Raw genomic sequence first — 23,417 nt, forward strand, 5'->3', positions numbered from 1 at the left:
AGAATACTACCTTTAAGAAGAATGGTAAGAAGAAAGACAAAAAGAGAGATGGCTGCTTTACTTGTGGTTCAGATGAACATTGGGTAAACAAGTGCCCAAACAAGTACAAGAAGCCAACACAGGACTCCAAGTCTGTGAATGTCACTCTAAGTAACAATGATGCGACATCTGGGTATGGTAATCTGTTTACTATACTTCTAGTTTGTCAGTCCACCGATTGGTGGGTTGACACTGGGGCTAATATTCATGTGTGTGCTGACGTGTCTTTGTTTTCTTCCTACCAGGTCGTATGAGATTGTTCCGTCCTGATGGGGAATGACTCGCATGCTTCTGTTCATGGTGTTGGCATGGTAGATCTGAAGTTTACTTCGGGAAAGATCGTGCAACTGAAGAACGTGTAGCATGTCCCCGCCATAAAGAAGAATCTCGTTAGTGGCTCCCTTCTATGTAAAGAAGGGTTTAAGTTAGTATTTGAGTCTAACAAAGCAGCCGTATCTCGGTATGGACTATTTGTTGGAAAAGGATATGATTGTGGTGGTTTGTTCCGCCTTTCCCTGGAGGTTTCTGTAATAAAGTCGTGAACCAAATTCATTCTAATGTGAACGAATCTGAGGTTTGGCATTCACGTCTTTGTCACATAAATTTCGGTTGTATGACGTGACTAGCTAAGATGGATTTAATCCCGAGTTTCACTTTAGCCAAAGGCTCTGAGTGCCATGCATGTGTGCAAGCTAAGCAACCTCGTAAGCCTCACAAGCCTGCGAAGGAGAGACACCTGGCACCTCTAGAGCTCATACATTCAGATCTCTATGGGATGAATGGTGTGTTGACTAAAGGTGGAAAGAAATACTTCATGACTCTGATTGATGATTCCACTAGATTCTGCTATGTGTATTTGTTAAATACTAAGGATGAGGCTCTACACTACTTTAAAGACTATAAGGCTGAAGTTGAGAACCAACTTGAGAAGAAAATAAAACGAGTCCGGTCTGATCGTGGTGGAGAGTACTTTTCTAATGAGTTTGATTTATTCTATGCGGAACATGGTATTATTCACGAGAGGACACCTTCCTACTCACCCCAGTCAAATGGGGTTGCCGAACGGAAAAACTGTACTCTAACTGATTTGGTTAACGCCATGTTAGATACATCGGGTTTATCCAAGGCATGGTAGGGGGAGGCTGTATTGACATCTTGTCATGTCCTGAATAAAGTTCCCACAAAGGATAATGCGACTACTCCCTATGAGCAATGGGAAAAAAAGAACTACACTCTCTTACTTGCGCTCTTGGGGCTGTTTGACGAAAGTCAACGTGCCGATAATCAAAAAGCGCAAGTTGGGACCAAAGATCGTGGACTGTGTTTTTCTTGGCTATGCCAAGCATAGCGTTGGCTATAGATTTCTAGTGGTGAAATCTGAGGTACCTGACCAGAAGGTCGGTACAATCATAGAGTCTAGGGATGCTACATTCTTTGAGGATATTTTCCCCATGAGAGATATGCAAAGCAATTCTAGACTGGAATCTGATGAGACTCCTGAACCTGCTATTTCGATGGAATATTATGAACATAAAAGTGATAAGAGTTCCACGGAGGATGACGAGGAAGCTCCTGTTAGGAGCAAGAGACAGAGGACTGCAAAATCCTTTGGTGATGATTTCCTCGCGTATCTCGTGGATGATGATACTCCCAGCTCCATTTCAGAAGCTTATGCATCTCCGGATGCTGACTACTGGAAGGATGCGGTCCGTAGTGAGATGGATTCCATCTTGGCTAACGGGACATGGGAGATCACTGATCGTCCTTATGATTGTAGACCATCCTAGGTGTTCAAAAGAAGCTTAGGCCCGATGGTACTGTTGAGAAGTACAAGGCTAGGCTTGTGGCCAAGGGTTATACCCAGAAAGAAGAAGAGGATTTCTTTGACACTTATTCACCAGTGGCTAGACTGACAACCATTCGAGTATTACTCGCTTTGGCTGCCTCGCATGGTCTTCTCGTTTATCAGATGGACGTTAAGACGGCTTTCCTTAACGGAGAGCTAGACGAGGAAATTTACATGCAACAGCCGGATGGCTTTGTAGTAAATGGCCAGGAAAGAAAGGTGTGTAAGCTAGTGAAATCTTTGTATGGCCTGAAACAAGCGCCTAAGCAATGGCATGAGAAGTTCAACACTACTCTAACATCTGCTGGCTTTGTTGTGAACGAAGCTGACAAATGTGTATACTATCGCTATGGTGGGGGCGAAGGAGTTATACTGTATCTGTATATCGATGACATACTGATATTTGGGACCTACCTCAAGGTCATTGAGGAGGTCAAGTCTTTTCTATCTCACAACTTTGAGATGAAGGACCTGGGTGTGGCTGATGTTATCCTGAACATCAAGCTACTGAGGAATTGTGAGGGTGAAATTACACTTTTGCAATCCCACTACGCTGAGAAGATTTTGAGCCTCTTTGAATATTCGGACTGCAAACCTTCTGCAACACCATATGATCCTAGCGTGCGGATTCAAAAGTTCGAAGACACGACTGTAAATCAATTGAGATATTCTCAAGTTGTTGGTTCACTGATGTACCTAGCATGTGCTACTCGTCCTGACATCTCATTTTCTGTGTGCAAACTGAGCCGGTTTGTTTCCAATCCGGGAGATGTGCATTGGCATGCTGTTGAGCGAGTGATGAGTTATTTGCAAGGTACTGCGAACTATGGAATTCACTATTCTGGGTACACGACAGTACTTGAGGGATATAGTGATTCGAATTGGATATCTGATGCTGATGAGATGAAAGCCACAAGTGGACATGTCTTCACACTTGGTGGTGGTGATGTTTCCTGGAAGTCTTACAAGCAGACGATCTTAACCAGATCGACTATGGAAGCAGAACTCACAACATTAGACACATCATGCGTCGAAGCAGAATGGCTTCGAGAGCTTTTGATGGATTTGCCGGTGGTTGATAAACCAGTGCCGGATGTCCTTATGAACTGTGACAATCAAACAGTGATTGCCAAGGCTAAGAGTTCAAAGGACAACATGAAATCCACAAAGCACATAAGAAGAAGATTGAAATCTGTCAAAAAATCAAGAAACTCCGGAGTAATAGCGTTGGATTATATCCAGACGGCTAAGAATCTGGCAGACCCTTTTACGAAAGGGCTATCGCGGATTGTGATAGAAAATGCATCGAGGGAGATGGGTATGAGACCCACGTAAGTTGCCATGGGGGTAACCCAACCTATGTGATCGGAGATCCCGTGAATTAGGACTTGGGAAAACAATCCAGTGGTGAACTGAGGAGAGTATCCTTAATAAACCCACTCCATTGGAGATGCAGTAATACTCTCAATTCTGTAAGGCAGGCTGACTTTTGTCTTAATGTGTTCCAAAGCTTATGTAAGCAAGATGCTAACCTACAGAGCATTCTTTGGAGGAACACACCTATGTGAGCCCGACTGCTGGTCACAGTCTATGAGATTGGGTAATCTCTAGTAAGCTCATGAGAAGGTACGAAGTATGACTAATAAGCTTCACCCGTGGGGTTTAGCCTACGACAACCATGTTGGGGAACGTTGCAGAAAACAAAAATTTTCCTACTCGTTTCACCAAGATCATCTAGGAGTTCATCTAGCAACGAGTGATCAGATGCATCTACATACCTTTGTAGATCGCGCACGGAAGCGTTCAAAAGAACGGTGATGATGTAGTCGTACTCGACGTGATCCAAATCACCGATGACCAGCGCCGAACGGACGGCACCTCCGCGTTCAACACACGTACGGAACAGCCACGTCTCCTCTTCTTGATCCAGCAAGGGAGGGAGGAGAGGTTGAGGGAGATGGCACCAGCAGCAGCACGACGGCGTGGTGTTGATGGAGCTGCAGTACTCCGGCAGAGCTTCGCTAAGCACTATGGAGGTGGAGGAGGTGTTGAGGAGGGAGAAGGAGGCAACCAAAGGCCAGTGCGTTCAGGTATGAAGTCCCTCCTCTCCCCCACTATATATAGGGGTGCCAAGGGGATGGTGGTGCGCAGCCTAGGAGATCCAATCTCCTATGGCCGGCGGCCAAGGGGAGGTTTCCCTCCCCCCCAAGGCACCTAGGAGGTGCCTTACCCTCCTAGGACTCTTGTCCCCTTAAACCCTAGGCGCATGGGCCTATGTGGGGCTGGTGCCCTTGGCCCATTAGGCCAAGGCGCACCCCCTTACAGCCCATGTGGCCCCCCGGGGCAGGTGGACCCACCCGGTGGACCCCCGGGACCCTTCCGGTGGTCCCGGTACAATACCGATAACCCCGAAACTTGTCCCGATGCCCGAAACAGGACTTCCCATATATAAATCTTTACCTCCGGACCATTCCGGAACTCCTCGTGACGTCCGGGATCTCATCCGGGACTCCGAACAACATTCGGGTTACTGCATATACATATCCCTACAACCCTAGCGTAACCGAACCTTAAGTGTGTAGACCCTACGGGTTCGGGAGACAAGCAGACATGACCGAGACGACTCTTCGGTCAATAACCAACAGCGGGATCTGGATACCCATGTTGGCTCCCACATGCTCCACGATGATCTCATCGGATGAACCACGATGTCGAGGATTCAATCAACCCCGTACGCTATTCCCTTTGTCTATCGATATGTTACTTGCCCGAGATTCGATCGTCGGTATCCCAATACCTCGTTCAATCTCGTTACCGACAAGTCACTTTACTCGTACCGTAATGCATGATCCCATGACCAGACACTTGGTCACTCTGAGCTCATTATGATGATGCATTACCGAGTGGGCCCAGTGATACCTCTCCGTCATACGGAGTGACAAATCCCAGTCTTGATCCATGTCACCCAACAGACACTTTCGGAGATACCCGCAGTATACCTTTATAGTCACCCAGTTACGTTGTGACGTTTGGCATACCCAAAGCACTCCTACAGTATCCGGGAGTTACACGATCTCATGGTCTAAGGAAAAGATACTTGACATTAGAAAACTCTAGCAAACGAACTATACGATCTTGTGCTATGTTTAGGATTGGGTCTTGTCCATCACATCATTCTCCTAATGATGTGATCTCGTTATCAATGACATCCAGTGTCCATAGTCAGGAAACCATGACTATCTGTTGATCAACGAGCTAGTCAACTAGAGGCTCACTAGGGACACGTTGATGTCTGTTATTCACACATGTATTACGATTTCCAGATAACACAATTATAGCATGAATAAAGACAATTATCATGAACAAAGAAATATAATAATAATGCTTTTATTATTGCCTCTAGGGCATATTTCCAATAGTCTCCCACTTGCACTAGAGTCAATAATCTAGTTACATTGTGATGAATCGAACACCCATGGAATTCTGGTGTTGATCATGTTTTGCTCTAGGGAGAGGTTTAGTCAACGGATCTGCTACATTCAGGTCCGTATGTACTTTACAAATCTCTATGTCTCCATCTTGAACATTTTCACGAATGGAGTTGAAGCGACGCTTGATGTGCCTTGTCTTCTTGTGAAACCTGGGCTCCTTGGCAATTGCAATAGCTCCAGTGTTGTCACAGAAGAGCTTGATCGGCCCCGACGCATTGGGTATGACTCCTAGGTCGGTGATGAACTCCTTCACCCATATTGCTTCATGTGCTGCCTCCGAGGCTGCCATGTACTCCGCTTCACATGTAGATCCCGCCACGACGCTTTGCTTGCAACTGCACCAGCTTACTGCCCCACCATTCAAAATATACACGTATCCGGTTTGTGACTTAGAGTCATCCAGATCTGTGTCGAAGCTAGCGTCGACGTAACCCTTTACGACGAGCTCTTCGTCACCTCCATAAACGAGAAACATTTCCTTAGTCCTTTTCAGGTACTTCAGGACATTCTTGACCGCTGTCCAGTGTTCCTTGCCGGGATTACTTTGGTACCTTCCTACCAAACTGACGGCAAGGTTAACATCAAGTCTGGTACACAGCATGGCATACATAATAGAACCTATGGCTGAGGCATAGGGGATGACGCTCATCTCTTCTATATCTTCTGCCGTGGTCGGACATTGAGCTGAGCTCAATTTCACACCTTGTAACACAGGCAAGAACCCTTTCTTGGATTGATCCATATTGAACTTCTTCAATATCTTATCAAGGTATGTGCTTTGTGAAAGACCTATGAGGCGTCTTGATCTATCTCTATAGATTTTGATGCCTAATATATAAGCAGCTTCTCCAAGGTCCTTCATTGAAAAACTTTTATTCAAGTAGGCCTTGATGCTGTCCAAGAGTTCTATATCATTTCCCATCAAAAGTATGTCATCTACATATAATATGAGAAATGCTACAGAGCTCCCACTCACTTTCTTGTAAACGCAGGCTTCTCCATAAGTCTGTGTAAACCCAAACGCTTTGATCATCTCATCAAAGCGAATGTTCCAACTCCGAGGTGCTTGCACCAGCCCATAAATCGAGCGTTGGAGCTTGCACACTTTGTCAGCATTCTTAGGATCGACAAAACCTTCCGGCTGCATCATATACAATTCTTCCTTAAGGAAACCATTAAGGAATGCCGTTTTGACGTCCATTTGCCATATTTCGTAATCATAGAATGCGGCAATTGCTAACATGATTCGGACGGACTTCAGCTTCGCTACCGGTGAGAAAGTCTCATCGTAGTCAACCCCTTGAACTTGTCGATAACCCTTAGCGACAAGCCGAGCTTTATAGATGGTCACATTACCATCCGCGTCTGTCTTCTTCTTAAAGATCCATTTATTTTCTATGGCTCGCCGTTCAACGGGCAAGTCAGTCAAAGTCCATACTTCGTTCTCATACATGGATCCTATCTCGGATTTCATGGCTTCTAGCCATTTGTCGGAATCTGGTCCCGCCATCGCTTCTTCATAGTTCAAAGGTTCACCGTTGTCTAACAACATGATTTCCAAGACAGGGTTGCCGTACCACTCTGGTGCGGAACGTGTCCTTGTGGACCTTCGAATTTCAGTAGGAGCTTGATCAGAAGTATCTTGATCATTATCATTAACTTCCTCTCTAGTCGGTGCTGGCACCTCAGGAACATTTTCTTGAGTTGCGCCATTTTCCGGTTCAAGAGGCAATACTTCATCAAGCTCTACTTTCCTCCCACTTACTTCTTTCGAGAGAAACTCTTTCTCCAGAAAGGACCCATTCTTGGCAACAAAGATCTTGCCTTCGGATCTGAGGTAGAAGGTGTACCCAATAGTTTCTTTTGGGTACCCTATGAAGACGCATTTTTCCGATTTGGGTTCGAGCTTTTCAGGTTGAAGTTTCTTGACATAAGCATCGCATCCCCAAACTTTTAGAAACGACAGCTTAGGTTTCTTCCCAAACCATAATTCATACGGTGTCGTCTCAACAGATTTCGACGGAGCCCTATTTAAAGTGAATGCGGCAGTCTCTAAAGCATAGCCCCAAAAAGAAAGCGGTAAATCGGTAAGAGACATCATAGATCGCACCATATCTAACAGAGTGCGATTACGACGTTCGGACACACCATTACGCTGAGGTGTTCCAGGCGGCGTGAGTTGTGAAACTATTCCACATTTTCTTAAGTGTGCCCCAAACTCGTGACTCAAGTATTCTCCTCCACGATCTGATCGTAGAAACTTGATTTTCTTGTCACGTTGATTTTCAACCTCACTCTGAAATTCCTTGAACTTTTCAAAGGTTTCAGACTTGTGTTTCATTAAGTAGATATACCCATACCTACTTAAATCATCAGTGAGGGTGAGAACATAACGACAGCCACCGCGAGCCTCAACACTCATTGGACCGCACACATCGGTATGTATGATTTCCAATAAGTCGGTTGCTCGCTCCATTGTTCCTGAGAACGGAGTCTTGGTCATTTTACCCATAAGGCATGGTTCGCACGTGTCAAATGATTCATAATCAAGAGACTCTAAAAGTCCATCAGCATGGAGCTTCTTCATGCGTTTGACACCTATGTGACCAAGGCGGCAGTGCCACAAGTATGTGGGACTATCATTATCAACTTTACTTCTTTTGGTACTCACATTATGAACATGTGTAGCATCACGTTCGAGATTCATAAAGAATAAACCATTCACCATAGGAGCATGACCATAAAACATATCTCTCATAAAAATGGAACAACCATTATTCTCAGATTTAAAAGAGTAGCCATCTCGAATTAAACGAGATCCCGATACAATGTTCATGCTCAAAGCTGGCACTAAATAACAATTATTAAGGTTTAAAACTAATCCCGAAAGGGAGATGCAGAGGTAGCGTGCCGACGGCGATCACATTGACCTTGGAACCATTCCCGACGCGCATCGTCACCTCGTCCTTTGCCAGTTTCCGCTTATTCCGCAGCCCCTGCTTTGAGTTACAAATGTGAGCAACTGCACCGGTATCAAATACCCAGGAGCCACTACGGGCACTAGTAAGGTACACATCAATTACATGTATATCACATATACCTTTGGTTTTGCCGGCCTTCTTATCCGCTAAGTACTTAGGGCAGTTCCGCTTCCAGTGACCGCTTCCCTTGCAATAAAAGCACTCAGTCTCGGGCTTGGGTCCATTCTTTGGCTTCTTCCCGGCAGCTTGCTTGCCGGGCGCGGCAACCTCCTTGCCGTCCTTCTTGAAGCTCTTTTTACCCTTGCCTTTCTTGAACTTAGTGGTTTTATTGATCATCAACACTTGATGTTCCTTCCTGACTTCTACCTCCGCTGATTTCAGCATAGCAAATACTTCACGAATGGTCTTTTCCATCCCCTGCATATTGAAGTTCATCACAAAGCTCTTGTAGCTTGGTGGAAGCGACTGGAGGATTCTGTCAATGACCGCATCATCCGGGAGATTAAATCCCAGCTGAGTCAAGCGGTTATGCAACCCAGACATAGTGAGTATGTGCTCACTGACAGAACTGTTTTCCTCCATCTTACAGTTGAAGAATTTGTCGGAGACTTCATATCTCTCGACCCGGGCATGAGCTTGGAAAACCATTTTCAGCTCTTCGAACATCTCATATGCTCCATGTCTCTCAAAACGCTTTTGGAGCCCCGGCTCTAGGCTGTAAAGCATGCCGCACTGAACGAGGGAGTAGTCATCGAAACGTGCCTGCCAAGCGTTCATAACATCTTGTTCTGCAGGGAGAACGGGTGCGTCACCAAGCGGTGCTTGTAGGACATAATCTTTGTTGGCAGCTATGAGGATGATCCTCAGGTTCCGGACCCAGTCCGTATAGTTGCTGCCATCGTCTTTCAGCTTAGTTTTCTCTAGGAACGCGTTGAAGTTGAGGACTACGTTGGCCATTTGATCTACAAGACATATTGCAAAGATTTTAGACTAAGTTCATGATAATTAAGTTCAACTAATCAAATTATTAGTGAACTCCCACTTAGATTAGACATCCCTCTAGTCATCTAAGTATTACATGATCCGAGTTAAACTAGACCGTGTCCGATCATCACGTGAGACGGACTAGTCAACATCGGTGAACATCTTCATGTTGATCGTATCTTCTATACGACTCATGCTCGACCTTTCGGTCTTCTGTGTTCCGAGGCCATGTCTGTACATGCTAGGCTCGTCAAGTCAACCTAAGTGTTTGCATGTGTAAATCTGTCTTACACCCGTTGTATGTGAACGTCTGAATAAAACACCCGATCATCACGTGGTGTTTTGAAACAGCGAACTGTCGCAACGGTGCACAGTTAGGGGGAACACTTCTTGAATTTTATTGTGAGGGATCATCTTATTTACTACCGTCGTTCTAAGTAAAGAAGATGCAAAACATGATAAACATCACATGCAATCAAATAATAAATGTGACATGATATGGCCATTTTCACATAGCTCCTTTGATCTCCATCTTGGGGCTCCGTGATTATCTTGTCACCGGCTTGACACCATGATCTCCATCATCATGATCTCCATCATCATGTCTCCATGAAGTTGCTCGCCAACTATTACTTCTACTACTATGGCTAACGCGTTTAGCAATAAAGTAAAGTAATTTACATGGCGTTTCTCGATGACACGCAGGTCATTAAAAGAATAAAGACAACTCCTATGGCTCCTGCCGGTTGTCATACTCATCGACATGCAAGTCGTGAATCCTATTACAATAGCATGAACATCTCATACATCACATATAGATCATTCATCATTCATCACAACTTTGGCCATATCATATCACAAACCACTTGCTGCAAAAACAAGTTAGACGTCCTCTAATTGTTGTTGCAAGTTTTACGTGGCTGAATTAGGGTTCTAGCAAGAACGTTTTCTTACCTACGTTAAAGCCACAACGTGATTTGTCAACTTCTATTTACCCTTCATAAGGACCTTGTTCATCGATTCCGCTCCAACTAAAGTGGGAGAGACAGACACCCGCCAGCCACCTTATGCAACTAGTGCATGTTAGTCGGTGGAACCGGTCTCACGTAAGCGTACGTGTAAGGTTGGTCCGGGCCGCTTCATCCCACAATACCGCTGAAGCAAGAAAGGACTAGTAACGGCAAGAAAGTTGACAAATCTACGCCCACAACAAATTGTGTTCTACTCGCGCAAGAAGAACTACGCATAGACCTAGCTCATGATGCCACTGTTGGGGAACGTTGCAGAAAACAAAAATTTTCCTACTCGTTTCACCAAGATCATCTAGGAGTTCATCTAGCAACGAGTGATCAGATGCATCTACATACCTTTGTAGATCACGCACGGAAGCGTTCAAAAGAACGGTGATGATGTAGTCGTACTCGACGTGATCCAAATCACCGATGACCAGCGCCGAACGGACGGCACCTCCGCGTTCAACACACGTACGGAACAGCCACGTCTCCTCTTCTTGATCCAGCAAGGGAGGGAGGAGAGGTTGAGGGAGATGGCACCAACAGCAGCACGACGGCGTGGTGTTGATGGAGCTGCAGTACTCCGGCAGAGCTTCGCTAAGCACTATGGAGGTGGAGGAGGTGTTGAGGAGGGAGAAGGAGGCAACCAAAGGCCAGTGCGTTCAGGTATGAAGTCCCTCCTCTCCCCCACTATATATAGGGGTGCCAAGGGGGGGTGGTGCGCAGCCTAGGAGATCCAATCTCCTATGGCCGGCGGCCAAGGGGAGGTTTCCCTCCCCCCCAAGGCACCTAGGAGGTGCCTTACCCTCCTAGGACTCTTGTCCCCTTAAACCCTAGGCGCATGGGCCTATGTGGGGCTGGTGCCCTTGGCCCATTAGGCCAAGGCGCACCCCCTTACAGCCCATGTGCCCCCCCGGGGCAGGTGGACCCACCCGGTGGACCCCCGGGACCCTTCCGGTGGTCCCGGTACAATACCGATAACCCCGAAACTTGTCCCGATACCCGAAACAGGACTTCCCATATATAAATCTTTACCTCCGGACCATTCCGGAACTCCTCGTGACGTCCGGGATCTCATCCGGGACTCCGAACAACATTCGGGTTACTGCATATACATATCCCTACAACCCTAGCGTAACCGAACCTTAAGTGTGTAGACCCTACGGGTTCGGGAGACAAGCAGACATGACCGAGACGACTCTTCGGTCAATAACCAACAGCGGGATCTGGATACCCATGTTGGCTCCCACATGCTCCACGATGATCTCATCGGATGAACCACGATGTCGAGGATTCAATCAACCCCGTACGCTATTCCCTTTGTCTATCGATATGTTACTTGCCCGAGATTCGATCGTCGGTATCCCAATACCTCGTTCAATCTCGTTACCGGCAAGTCACTTTACTCGTACCGTAATGCATGATCCCGTGACCAGACACTTGGTCACTCTGAGCTCATTATGATGATGCATTACCGAGTGGGCCCAGTGATACCTCTCCGTCATACGGAGTGACAAATCCCAGTCTTGATCCATGTCACCCAACAGACACTTTCGGAGATACCCGCAGTCTACCTTTATAGTCACCCAGTTACGTTGTGACGTTTGGCATACCCAAAGCACTCCTATAGTATCCTGGAGTTACACGATCTCATGGTCTAAGGAAAAGATACTTGACATTAGAAAACTCTAGCAAATGAACTATACGATCTTGTGCTATGTTTAGGATTGGGTCTTGTCCATCACATCATTCTCCTAATGATGTGATCTCGTTATCAATGACATCCAGTGTCCATAGTCAGGAAACCATGACTATCTGTTGATCAACGAGCTAGTCAACTAGAGGCTCACTAGGGACACGTTGATGTCTGTTATTCACACATGTATTACGATTTCCAGATAACACAATTATAGCATGAATAAAGACAATTATCATGAACAAAGAAATATAATAATAATGCTTTTATTATTGCCTCTAGGGCATATTTCCAACAAACCATGTATCAGCTGACAATAGGCGAAACTTCTGCACGCCAAGTTGACAATTCAAGGCATAGTCCATTGTTCAGTTGTGAAGAAGTCTAATCCTGTTGCTCTAGGTGGACGTTCAACTTAACAGTCTCCACTGAAAATTCTGGTATATCAAACATTGTTTAGAACAGTTGACAAACTTATATGCCTCGAGATCTAGTGGGGGATTGTTGGATTATGGATGGGCTTAGACCCATATAAGACACTAATCCCTGGTTAATCTTGAGGTTCATGTATGAGATGGCAGGTGGTGGGAAGTTTAGTCCCACCTTGCTAGTTGAGGAGAGTTGAGACCCCTTTATAAGGGATGCTCTACCACTTGCCATTGGGAGCTTGGGAAGAGGAGTGGTACGCGCGCGCTCCTCCTCCTCCGCCCTCCGCGTCACGACGCGCGCGTACGCCACGGGTTGTGGGTTGCGGCAATGAGCCGAGCCGAAGCTTATTTTTGCCACTCAGGAACGAATTAATTAATCACGGATTAATTAACGAGTCGCTAACATGTGGGCCACTGTCCAAGACGTTGGATTGTGGGCTGACTTGCGTTGCTCCCTTGCCGGGACCCGCGCTGCCAGGATTCATCGACTCCCTTGCCGAGAGTGGGTCGACTCGGTCGTGGGCCTCGGCAAGGCCCACGACTTTCTCCCTTACGGACTATATAAGAAGGCTCTGGCCAGTGAAGTAACCTAGTTCGGTTCACTCACTCCCTCTCGTGTGACCTAGCCATCATCTACTGTTCCTCACTCTGTGCTGCCTTCGACGATTCCATCCCGACGACCACGTGCATGGCTGGTCGAGAGAGGAGGTGCCTCCGGAATCCTGTCGTTCGAGATCCTGCCCGGGAGAACGGCAATAAGTTTTTTGGGGAGCGTCTCGACGCGACTGCTCCCGATCCGTCCCCAACTCCGTTCGCCTCTGTTTCCACTACTTCCTCTGCATCGACACCATGGCCGCCGCCGCCGCCGCTAAGAAGAAGGCCACGGACGACGCTGAGGCTGCTGCTGCCGCCGCCGTGTTGGCCTGGCCAACCGGAGGGTATGATCTGTTCATTCCTCGTTTACTCGTACTTATGCTAGCCGTATATGTGCTGCTCATAGAAGGTTCGATTCTATGTTCTATACGTGCTAGTATGCTTACGCATCGCTATGAGATGCATACCTTTTATGCCATGCTTACTGTTTATTCGTGGATAAGTCTAATCAGAAAAATGCTAATATTTCCAACATTATCAACCAATGAAAACTCATCACAGCGACGAGAGCCCGAACGATTATCTTGCGGCCAGAGAAGGGCATGTCGTCGAAAATGTCGTGTGGAACACCCGTGATCCGCACCCACACTTTCCTACACAAGCAATGAGGCATGGTCGTCGGGACCGACAAAGCTGGACTACCACTCTCTCAATGTGGACCGCCCAAGAGAGGTCATAGCCCGTCGGCACTGGGAAAATAAGATCTGGAACACATCATCGCCGGCGGGGGGTGACGCTGTTCCAGTCGTCGTAGCCAACAACCACCGCCCACGAAGCTCCTCAGCCACCTGGGATGCCGACAGGTATGTGGTTAACCGAAGCAAGTCATGGCCCATTCGTCTCCGGGCGCAATAAGTTTAAGTGGCATGCATTAAACCATCCCAAAGTCAGCGGCATACCTACTGGATCCATGTGCTACTTGCCCCAGATCACATGCCCGATGTCTGCTCTCTCCTACTCTCTCCCTCTCGGCAGCAAGGTCAGCATAGCACATCTCACATTTCAAGAAGTATCTCACACTAGATTCCGAACTCACATTGCGTCTAATCTCATCTACGAATAGACGACCAAAACCAGCCAGGCAAAGCGAGGATGAGCTCGAGCCAGAGGACGCTCCGGGACGTGATGATGCAGGAGGAGAGGCCGACCACCATGGCCAGCCGCCTCCTCGCCCCGGACGCCTCCCTCTCCAACCCCTCCTTCCGCACCTACTACGGCGTCGCCTCCGCGGGCTCGGTGCCGTTCCTCTGGGAGTCGGCGCCGGGGACGCCCAAGAACGACGGCGCCTCGTCCAGGGCGCTCCCGCCCATCACGCCGCCGCCTTCCTACTACAGCAAGACGAAGATCACCAAGTCGGAGTCCTCCAAGAAGCTGCTCTCGTCCTCCAGGCCGGCCAGCTTCGTCCCGACGATGTTCCGCAGGAGCCACACGATGCCGGCTCCCTCGCCGTCCAAGGAGTACAGCCGGAGGAAGAGGCTGGTGGCGAGCCCGCCGCGGTCGTCCTTCTCGTCCACGTCAAGGGGAGAGGACGAAGAAGCGGACGGCGGGGCGGCGTCACCGACGTCTACCCTGTGCTTCCGCGCCCGGCGCTCCGGCGGGGGAACCGGCAGGCTGCATGGGATGATTGCCTCCGTGGTGGGAAGGTAAAGTTCGGCTGAATCTTAACCACGGTGGTTTCCATTTTTCGACCGTCTGTCGCCTCGTTGGGTAGTTTTACAGTAATGTGGCTTCATCTTTGTTTACTACTATGTGCGGGAAGCAGACGACAGGAGGTTAATTTGTAACTTTACGAGGTTACAAGCTTATGACATGGATATTAAGTTTTGGACACGGTAGAACAATACTAATGTGTTTAATACGCATGATCAGTTTGTGCCATTTCGTGTACTCCCTCCTTCTATCTATATAGGGCCTAATGCGTTTTTAAGACCGCCTTTGACTATTGACAAGATTAATAGTACATGACATGCACAATGTGAAAATTATATCATTGACAGCTCCTTTCACACACGAATTTAACGGTGTGCTTTGTGTAAGTTGCATGTCATATATTATTGCTCTAGTATTTGGTCAAAATTAGCCTCGAAAAACGCATTAAGCCATATATAAATGGAAGGAGGGAGTATATAATTTGCGTGCTGATGTTAATATGTGTGTATTGACTCTCTATGTCTGTCTGTTACCGTGTTTGGAGAAAAAAGGGTATGTATTACCGCCTTTTTATCAAGTACTTGTACCATGGATACTATAATATAGACATGGATTGTGCCCTCTTTCAGGTTGTGTCATCTTCTTTACCAAACATACATGTAGGCTGTAGCCCTCATGCATGGTTTAAAGCAATAGGTTGTTCTAAACAATAATGTTTTTAATACACTTGATCACTTTGTGCCATTTCCATCTCAAAAAGAGTGAATTCCAGTTTTTTACCCTTTATTTTGACATTTTTGGCATACATTATCTCATTTAACATCTATTCTTTTAGATTACGTTATTTAGCAAATGCTTTGCCAGTTTTTACCTCATTTAGCGTAAGTTTAACTAGTATCTACTTTCTACCCCATTTAGCCATCTATCATGCGTAGCTTGATTCATCCCGATTTTTCTCCTGGTGTTTCTTCCTCGCATCCTAACTGGTCAAATGGCTTAGTTGGACATCATTTCTTCTCACGGTCATCATGTGTACATACGCTCTCCTTTACCTTGATGGATTTCTTCTTCACATCACACAACTCCTTGTTTATTGCTTCCACCACATTTTTCTTCACCACATTTACTAGACAAGGCTCCATTGATGCTTTGTCCGGCAAAAGAACTACTAAAAGAGCTATCAGCAACCTAAAATACTTTAAAAGTGGTAAAAATGTTTTTTTTTGCTAAATGGGGTAATCCAGATGAAAAGTTGTTAGATGGGGTAATTAGTGTAAAATATATCAAGTAACGGGCATACAAACTAAAATTCACTCACTCAAAAAATATAAAATGTGCCATCTGGTGTATATAAGTTGTTTCCTGATGTTAATATTTGTTATTAACTTTCTATGCATGTTTGTCACCGTGCCTAGAGTAAAGGGTTTGTATATTCAGACAAGTATGATCGCCCTTTTTTTGTATCAAATAACATGGATATTAAATTATGGACACAACAGCTTGATCTAAAAAATAATGTGTTTAATACGCATGATCAGTCTATGACATCTCGTGTATATAATTTGCTTGATGATGTGAATATATGTGTGTTTTTTATGGGAGTGACCGAGTGAATATCATGCTTGTCGGTCACCTTGCATGGTGTAAAGGATTTGTGTGTTCAGACAAGTCTATAGGGAATTGATTGTCCCACCTGGAATTTAATATCTCTCAGATATCTGATGTGAATAGTTTCTTCGAGGGATAAAAAAAATGCTTGGAGCTAGAAGAAGATTATGTTTTGTCATGTCTTTTTTTCGACCAGCCTAAGGAAGGGGGGAGGGGGTAGAGAACGGGGAGTTCATTCATCTAAATATATTGCTCAAATAATTTAACCAATTACTAGACGATGAGAACTGAAAGATTGCATGAGAACATTTGCACATGAGAAGAGGCATTGCCGCCCAGAGTAGGCGGTGACCTTTTCGCTCGGTGCCCTGAACCAACGAGTCCAAGGTGTGAGATCAGGGACGACATTTCTGAGAGTGGAGGAGGAACGATTGTATTCATCTTAGAAGATCTCATAGCATCTCCAGTCACGCCCTCGTAAAGGCATTTTCACACGATTTTTTCGTGCCGGCGTAAAAAAATCGGTCTAGTCGTGTCCCAGAAGCCCGATTTTCGTCGGCCTGGATCAAAATTAGCGCCGGCGGACCCAGGCCGAACCTGGCGCGCCGGGGGGCGCTTGGGGACGTCAGGGCAAGCAGTTTTGGCTCGAAAGAGCCGCGGGCCCGCCGCGTCAGCGACACCGCGCGTCGTCTTCCCCCAACGCCTCAGTTTCCCGCGGGGAATCAATGGCAAGGCTGTCGTCGGTCAGCCTTACCATTGATTCCTCACGAGCGGCGTGTCACGGGACGGCACGCCGACATTGCCCCTCCATCGCACGCGTACACACGGGCGCGTCACGGCTATATAAAGCCGGCGGCCTCCCTCGCTTCTGGCCGCACCAGCCTAGCCCTAGCCGCCAAGCTCTGCCTCTCCCGAGAGCCGCCGTCGAGCCTCCCTCTCCCGAGCGCCGCCGTCGAGCCCTCCCTGTCCCTCCCTCTCCTGATGGCCGAGCGTTTCCCCGGAGATGAGGCGGCGGCCAACGGCTTCGGCCGCCTCTCGCTCCGCGAACAGGAGTCTTGCCTCCTATTCCAGGCAAACATCCCGGCGCCGTCGGACATGTGCGCCGTGCCGATGGGCTGGAAGCTCAGCAACGGGGGAGTGCCCATTCCCCCGTTGCCCGACACCGTGGCCAAACCCGGGTACTTCGCCGACGAGGTCGAGGTCGTGCGCGCCTCCCCCACTGACGCCCAACTCTCCCTTCCTTAGTATGCCGCCGACAACCACGCGGCTTGGGCGGCGTACTTTCAACGCCGTCAGCAGCAGCGGCTGGCGTCCACCAATGGCGCGGCGGTGGTCGGCGGCATGAAGAACAACGAGGGGCGCCGCCTGTGGTGGGGCGTCCCCAGCCGCACACTCGAGGGCGTGCTGACGCACCTCGAGGGCGGCAACAACTCGCCGTTGGCGTACCCCCCGGCGAGGGCGGCCGCCACGGCCACGGTTCTCCGTCGACGCGACGGGCAATGGTTGCCCAGGAGGTTCGGCGCCTCCTCTTCTTCCTTCTCACCACGCTCTTCTTCGCACTCCTCCGGCTCTCCGGCGCTGCTCGGCGTCAAGGCCGAGCCCGCGGCGGAGACGGCGCTCGGCCGACGCACTCGCAGCGCCGGCATCGTCATCAACGACGGCGGCCGGCGCGCCTCCTCGTCGGCTCCTCCTCCGCGCTTCGTCAAGACCAAGACGGGGTCGGGGCTCGCGGCGGTGAAGACGGAGCCGAGCCTCCTCCTCGCGGTGAAGACGGAGCACGGCGGCGACGTCGAGCTCGACGACGACGCGGCCCTGAAATGGGCGCGCGCGGACACCCTGAAGATGGTGAGGGAGCGCCAGTGCACCGCCCTGCAGCGATTCGCGCAGCGCCGCCGGGGCCGCGACGAAGGAGGCATCATCGTCATCGAGGATAGCGACGAGGACGACGCGCCGCCGCCATCAGTCCGCGTTGGCGACGCCGGTCAGGTGTCCACCAGGGACGGCGGCGTCAAGGAGGAGAAGCCCGACGACGACGACGGCGGCGATGACGACGGCGACTACTCCGCGTTCAGCCAGTTTCTTTTTTAATTAGACATATCTATTATGTAATATATGCCGAACTTTGCTATATTTTTGCCTTTTTTGAACGCGCCTGGAGCGGCCCTATGGCGGGCGGCTGGGGACCAACTCGTCCCCAGGCCGATTTTTTACGCCGGCTCATCCTCAAATGGCGATTTTAGACGCCCCCTGAGAGGCCAACGGCTGAAGTTGCTCTCACATTTCTAGCATCTCGAGTTTTTACATCTGAACCCGGGACAACGCCAATGTGTTGCCAGACACTTAGGCCCCGTTCGATACACAGGTAAGAAAAACAAAGGGATGTAAAAAAGTATAGGAATGCGGTTGGCTGTACAGTACATTACTGCAGTTCGCAAAATAGAAGAATAAAGGGTGTTCGGTTCACAGGAAATTGTCCAGAGGTATGAGCAAAGGAGCCGTACTACTGATGCAACAGTATTGAGTATTTTATTCAGGCACCAAGTGTTCTAATCGCTGCATGCTGGTATTGCTTCTCTCCCACCCATGCGAAAGGAATATTTTATTTGGCTTGTGAGTTGGCTTGCCTCGGGCCTCCGCCCAAAAATTGGTTCAGACCAGATGTTTAGATTCCTGTAAAATGGCCACTGTTTACGAACTTTTCCATAGGAACGCTGTAGCTGATTCCCTTGATCCGAACGCCAGTGAAGGAACTGAAAACTATGGAATGAACATTCCTTTGGAAAGTCTACAAATCCTTTGAAGCGAACAGGCCCTTACCGGCGGACTCAGCCAATGTGTTGCCAAACACTTACCGTCGGGCTCAGTGAATGTTTTTTTTCCCGGTAGTCTTCAGTCTTCAAGGTAGTGCACACATGGCGGATGACAGTCACCATTGTCCATAATGTTCTTGTAGGCAAGCTTCGTAAAAAGCTTGAAAGCTCACGAAGAAAATATGTCCTAAAGACAATAAAATAATTGTTAATTATATTTCTTTATATTATGATAAATGTTTATTAGATCCAAACCCGAACCCATCAGGCAACCTGACATAATCGGGCACCCATCAGGTCCAAATGTTGGTGTACGCACAGTTCTCTCAGTCGCACTTTATAAGGGAAAGCTCCACCGAATATTCATTGGAGAGGACGAGCTCGCCTGCGCACTTTATCTCTGTGCGCTCGTTCGTATCGGGATCCCAGCACATGGTTGTATGGAGGCCTGGGACAGTAATTAGGCGCCAGGAAAGAACCGTGTTGGCTCCAGAGCGCACGGCCGTGCCGTTTGGTCAGAATGACGGACGCCGCCAGCCCACATCCAGTACCCACCGCACAGGAAGGGGCCGTTATCACGTGCCATCCAGTACCGTCTGCAACCGGCCACAGCCGCTCCGACCGAACTGAAGCCTGTCGAGTCGTGCACCAAGGAGTTGATGCTATGGTTCTGCTTATTATTACTCCTTGCCGTACAGGAAGTATATATGATTAAAAACTTGATGTACTGATTTGACAAGATTCTGTTAAGTCCAGTATGAGCAGGCAAGACTTCATCACACAACCTTACTCCAAATAGCTAAAGCATGCCAATAGCAATTTAGCAAAGGCAATCCGAGACATAACTTAATACAGATGCAGTAAAATTATTAGATCATCTTAATACAGCTATAATATGCTAAGAATAAATCCAGCATCTCCCATGATCTGCAATGACCTCGAATGTCTTTTTTAAACTGTGAAACTGATCATACCTGAAAAAAAATATCAAATGTTTGTACTCTGAATCTTGTAGCGTTGCATGCCCTTAAACATGAGCAAACTAGTAGAGATTTTTTCACAACTAGTAGGAAATTAGAGGAAGGAAGATAAGAAGAGTGTTTCCTCCAAACAAAAATGTAATCTGCATAATGATATTGATTTCATTGAAAACATTACTATGTAGAATAATGGCACACACAACATCTAATTAGAAAAATAATCTATACAAATAGATCACTGTGCTTTGACTAGAAGTGTTCTATACTGGCTGGCTGGTTTTGCCATTGGACCAGCATGCCCATCAGTCAAAACTCAAAACCTTTCAAGCAAAATTCACATGTGTTCTGTCTGGAGTAGCAATGTGGAATACGATAAAGCTATGTCAGGGAACCCTTTGAAGTTACAAATTTCAAGATAATCTAAGCCATTACAAGAAACACACATGTGGCGACATAGCCTATATATTATAAGTAGAGGGTAAAATAAATTAGGGAGAATGTAGAAAAGGAAAAGCAGGAACAAAAAGTTAGATCTTATTTACTGTCTTTCTTTTGAGCAGTGACAAATGACAAAAAAAAGGTACCTTTTTTTAGCACAGAAGAACGCCATATGAACAAATAATGTATATATGAGCGGTGTTTTTTCTTAATCTCTTCTTTTTCATCGATTTTCAATGGATACAAGGAGGATCTGAAATGCAACTACTTCTCACAAGCCCGCCAAAAGATTAGTCCAGTGCAACTGTTAAGCTAGAACGTGTTCTAGCTAGCAGGAACAACAGTTGTAACAGTAGCATGAACTACTCAGCTAGGATATTCTGATATTTTGTTGAACCTGTTAATAGTTTCAGCTCAAGATTATTGTTTAAAGAATAAATTAAGAAACATCTGATTGAACTTAGGTCACAGGGAGAATCTTATATCACCTTGAGTACCTCATCTATAGACAACAAATATTGTAAGTACTGATTCAAGGACTGAATTCACACAAATACTACAGTTTTAAGAAGGCATATAACTCCCTAAAAAAGAAGAGGCATAAAGCAAACTGAGAATCAAACCATACTTATCATGTGGAGCTATTCAATTAAGGATTGCACACAGTGAGTGAAAGAACAAAGCAAGGTTGCTGGAACAACATCACCTTGGCTGCTTCAGTCAATTAATTCTTGAAACAGAACAATCTAAATAAGTATCACCTTTAAGAGATTCAACTGCATCACACAGAGGCAGAATGATATGTTGTCGACACCCCATTAACATCACATAAAGAGGCCTTAATGGATCCAGTCTCTGACCCACGGCGGAGTGTTAGTACTAGTTGCACCGTGCTCCCCTCCCAGCGCATTTGAAATTCAAACACCACAGTTCCCCGCTGCCCCACACATAGAAGGTGGCCTCAGGGCGGCTGGCGCACAGGACCAGTCAGTATCATCAGGGAACAAATAGAAAGTTTGATTCAGAGAACACAACAGGCCTCGACGACAATCGTCATTTGTCGCAATACACTCGCGACACCGATTGCCACTGATTGGTTTATTTTCCCGCTAACACATGTTTACGTAAAATGTATACAGGTTTAGGAAAATCCTAGCTTACAAGAGAAAATCAAATTGTACAAATTGCACGGACAACTAGTAACTCGCATTGTAAATCAGTAGCCTTATCACTGCCAGGCACTCACATCGCAAGATCGAGTGTTCAACTTCTTCGGCTTCCCTGCCAAAAATATAAAGGAGTCATCATGAAACACACCGACTATGTCGGCCTACCAGGAATGATGTCGAGAAGGCGAACATGACACTCACCGAGCAAACACACATAACTTTAACTTGTCGTCCTTGAACTGCGATGGCTTGGCCCTGTGCTCGCTTATGTATCAGTTGTTGTCCTCCGAGCTGAGTAGACGAATCATCGCTGGCATGATCTTGTGTTGGTCCTTTTTGGCTTACCCAGTAATTATAAACCAGTTTAGCACAACTTTTTTTTGATAAAAAGTTTTAGCACAACTTTTTTTTCCAGCTAGTGAGCGAACACAATGTTTAACCGAACGAAGTTAGGCCATAACGAGCACCCACATACTATCCCCTGTATGCACTTTGTCTTTTCAAAGTTAACCTTGCTCTTGCTCTCACCGTACCAATTAACATCCAACATACCCAGGAGTACAAATTCTAGTAGTCACCTCGCCTAATAATGAGTCAAACGAACTTCCAACAACAGTGTCAGTCTTCTTCTCAGCTAACCCCCTGATTGTCTGCTCAAGGGCACAAACTCTACCCGAACATGGCGCAGGAGCCTGTCCAACAAGCACCCTGCATCACATAGCTTTTGTCTGCAGTTAAGCACAATCACAAAATATGGGTGTCTTATCAGAGAGCATGAATTCCTGACTGCAATACTTCAAAATCAAGAAAATATTTCATATTTACTGAATGAATTCAACGGAAGTGCAGAACAATGAAATCACCTCCATGTCCAACCAGGAGCTTGCGGGTCTTCCTTGCTCGTGGACTGTTCAGAGTCCGGCGGCGATAAGCTGCTCATATCGCACAGCGTGTTCAGATTCAGTTGGAGAGGCGCGAACACATCCACGGCTCCTCCCATTCTGAACTTGTCGTCCGCTTCAACCAGATCTAGTGTCGGCTGGGTTGCCACTCAGAACACACCGCCGTACATGGTTGGGACAGCGAACCTGTTCACCGGGATTGGGGCGACCCTTCTAAGGATAGGGCAGATGCTCAATATTCGAATCTAATAGGGATGGTCGCAAACCATACCTGTCGACCGGATCCAGTCCCGCCATCCGTCGGCCGTCGCCAAGGCCGCCATTGTTCGATAAGCATCAGAGGAAGGGGGATACAGAAACGAAACAGAACCAGCCAACCTGTGAGATGTCGTATTAAATGGGCCTACCGCTTGTCGGACTGACGCCGTGATTCGTGGACTGCACACCTCGTTCGGTAGGACCTGTACCACCAGTACATCATGCAGTCCTACTACGGTATGCCTGTCTTTTCTGCGTCAATGCAAACCTGTATTTCCACCCGTCATAATTGCTAGCTTCCACGAGACCTCGTTTCATTCGTCCTCATAACAGGAGCAGGCGAGCTCGTCCGCCAAATCGCCGTTCTCAAAGCTCCACCTCTTACGCTCTTAGCTAAGCGAGGTGGGGCTAAAGAAGGAGCAGCATGCCCAGCAGTGTTGGGCGCACGTAGATTCCAACCATTAGGGCAT

General features: G+C 47.3%; 1 protein-coding gene and 1 long non-coding RNA gene across 2 annotated transcripts; one reads left to right on the top strand and one right to left on the bottom strand.

Annotated features, from left to right (window-relative positions):
• The first annotated feature begins 14,105 nt into the window (after window positions 1-14,105).
• Window positions 14,106-15,094, top strand: LOC119272300. The gene has a single exon (XM_037553814.1). It carries the CDS (start codon window positions 14,225-14,227, stop codon window positions 14,777-14,779), a length of 555 nt encoding a protein of 184 aa, XP_037409711.1. The 5' UTR covers window positions 14,106-14,224; the 3' UTR covers window positions 14,780-15,094.
• A 6,610-nt stretch (window positions 15,095-21,704) lies between these two features.
• LOC119269566 lies at window positions 21,705-23,072 on the bottom strand. The gene is made up of 4 exons (XR_005133645.1): window positions 22,961-23,072; window positions 22,651-22,875; window positions 21,989-22,515; window positions 21,705-21,899 (listed from the first exon to the last, which is right to left on the bottom strand). It is a non-coding gene; the product is annotated as an uncharacterized LOC119269566 (long non-coding RNA).
• Between the last annotated feature and the right edge of the window lie 345 nt (window positions 23,073-23,417).

The sequence above is a fragment of the Triticum dicoccoides genome, chromosome 3A (genome assembly GCF_002162155.2).
Source record: "Triticum dicoccoides isolate Atlit2015 ecotype Zavitan chromosome 3A, WEW_v2.0, whole genome shotgun sequence".
NCBI classification, from domain to species: Eukaryota; Viridiplantae; Streptophyta; class Magnoliopsida; order Poales; family Poaceae; genus Triticum; species Triticum dicoccoides.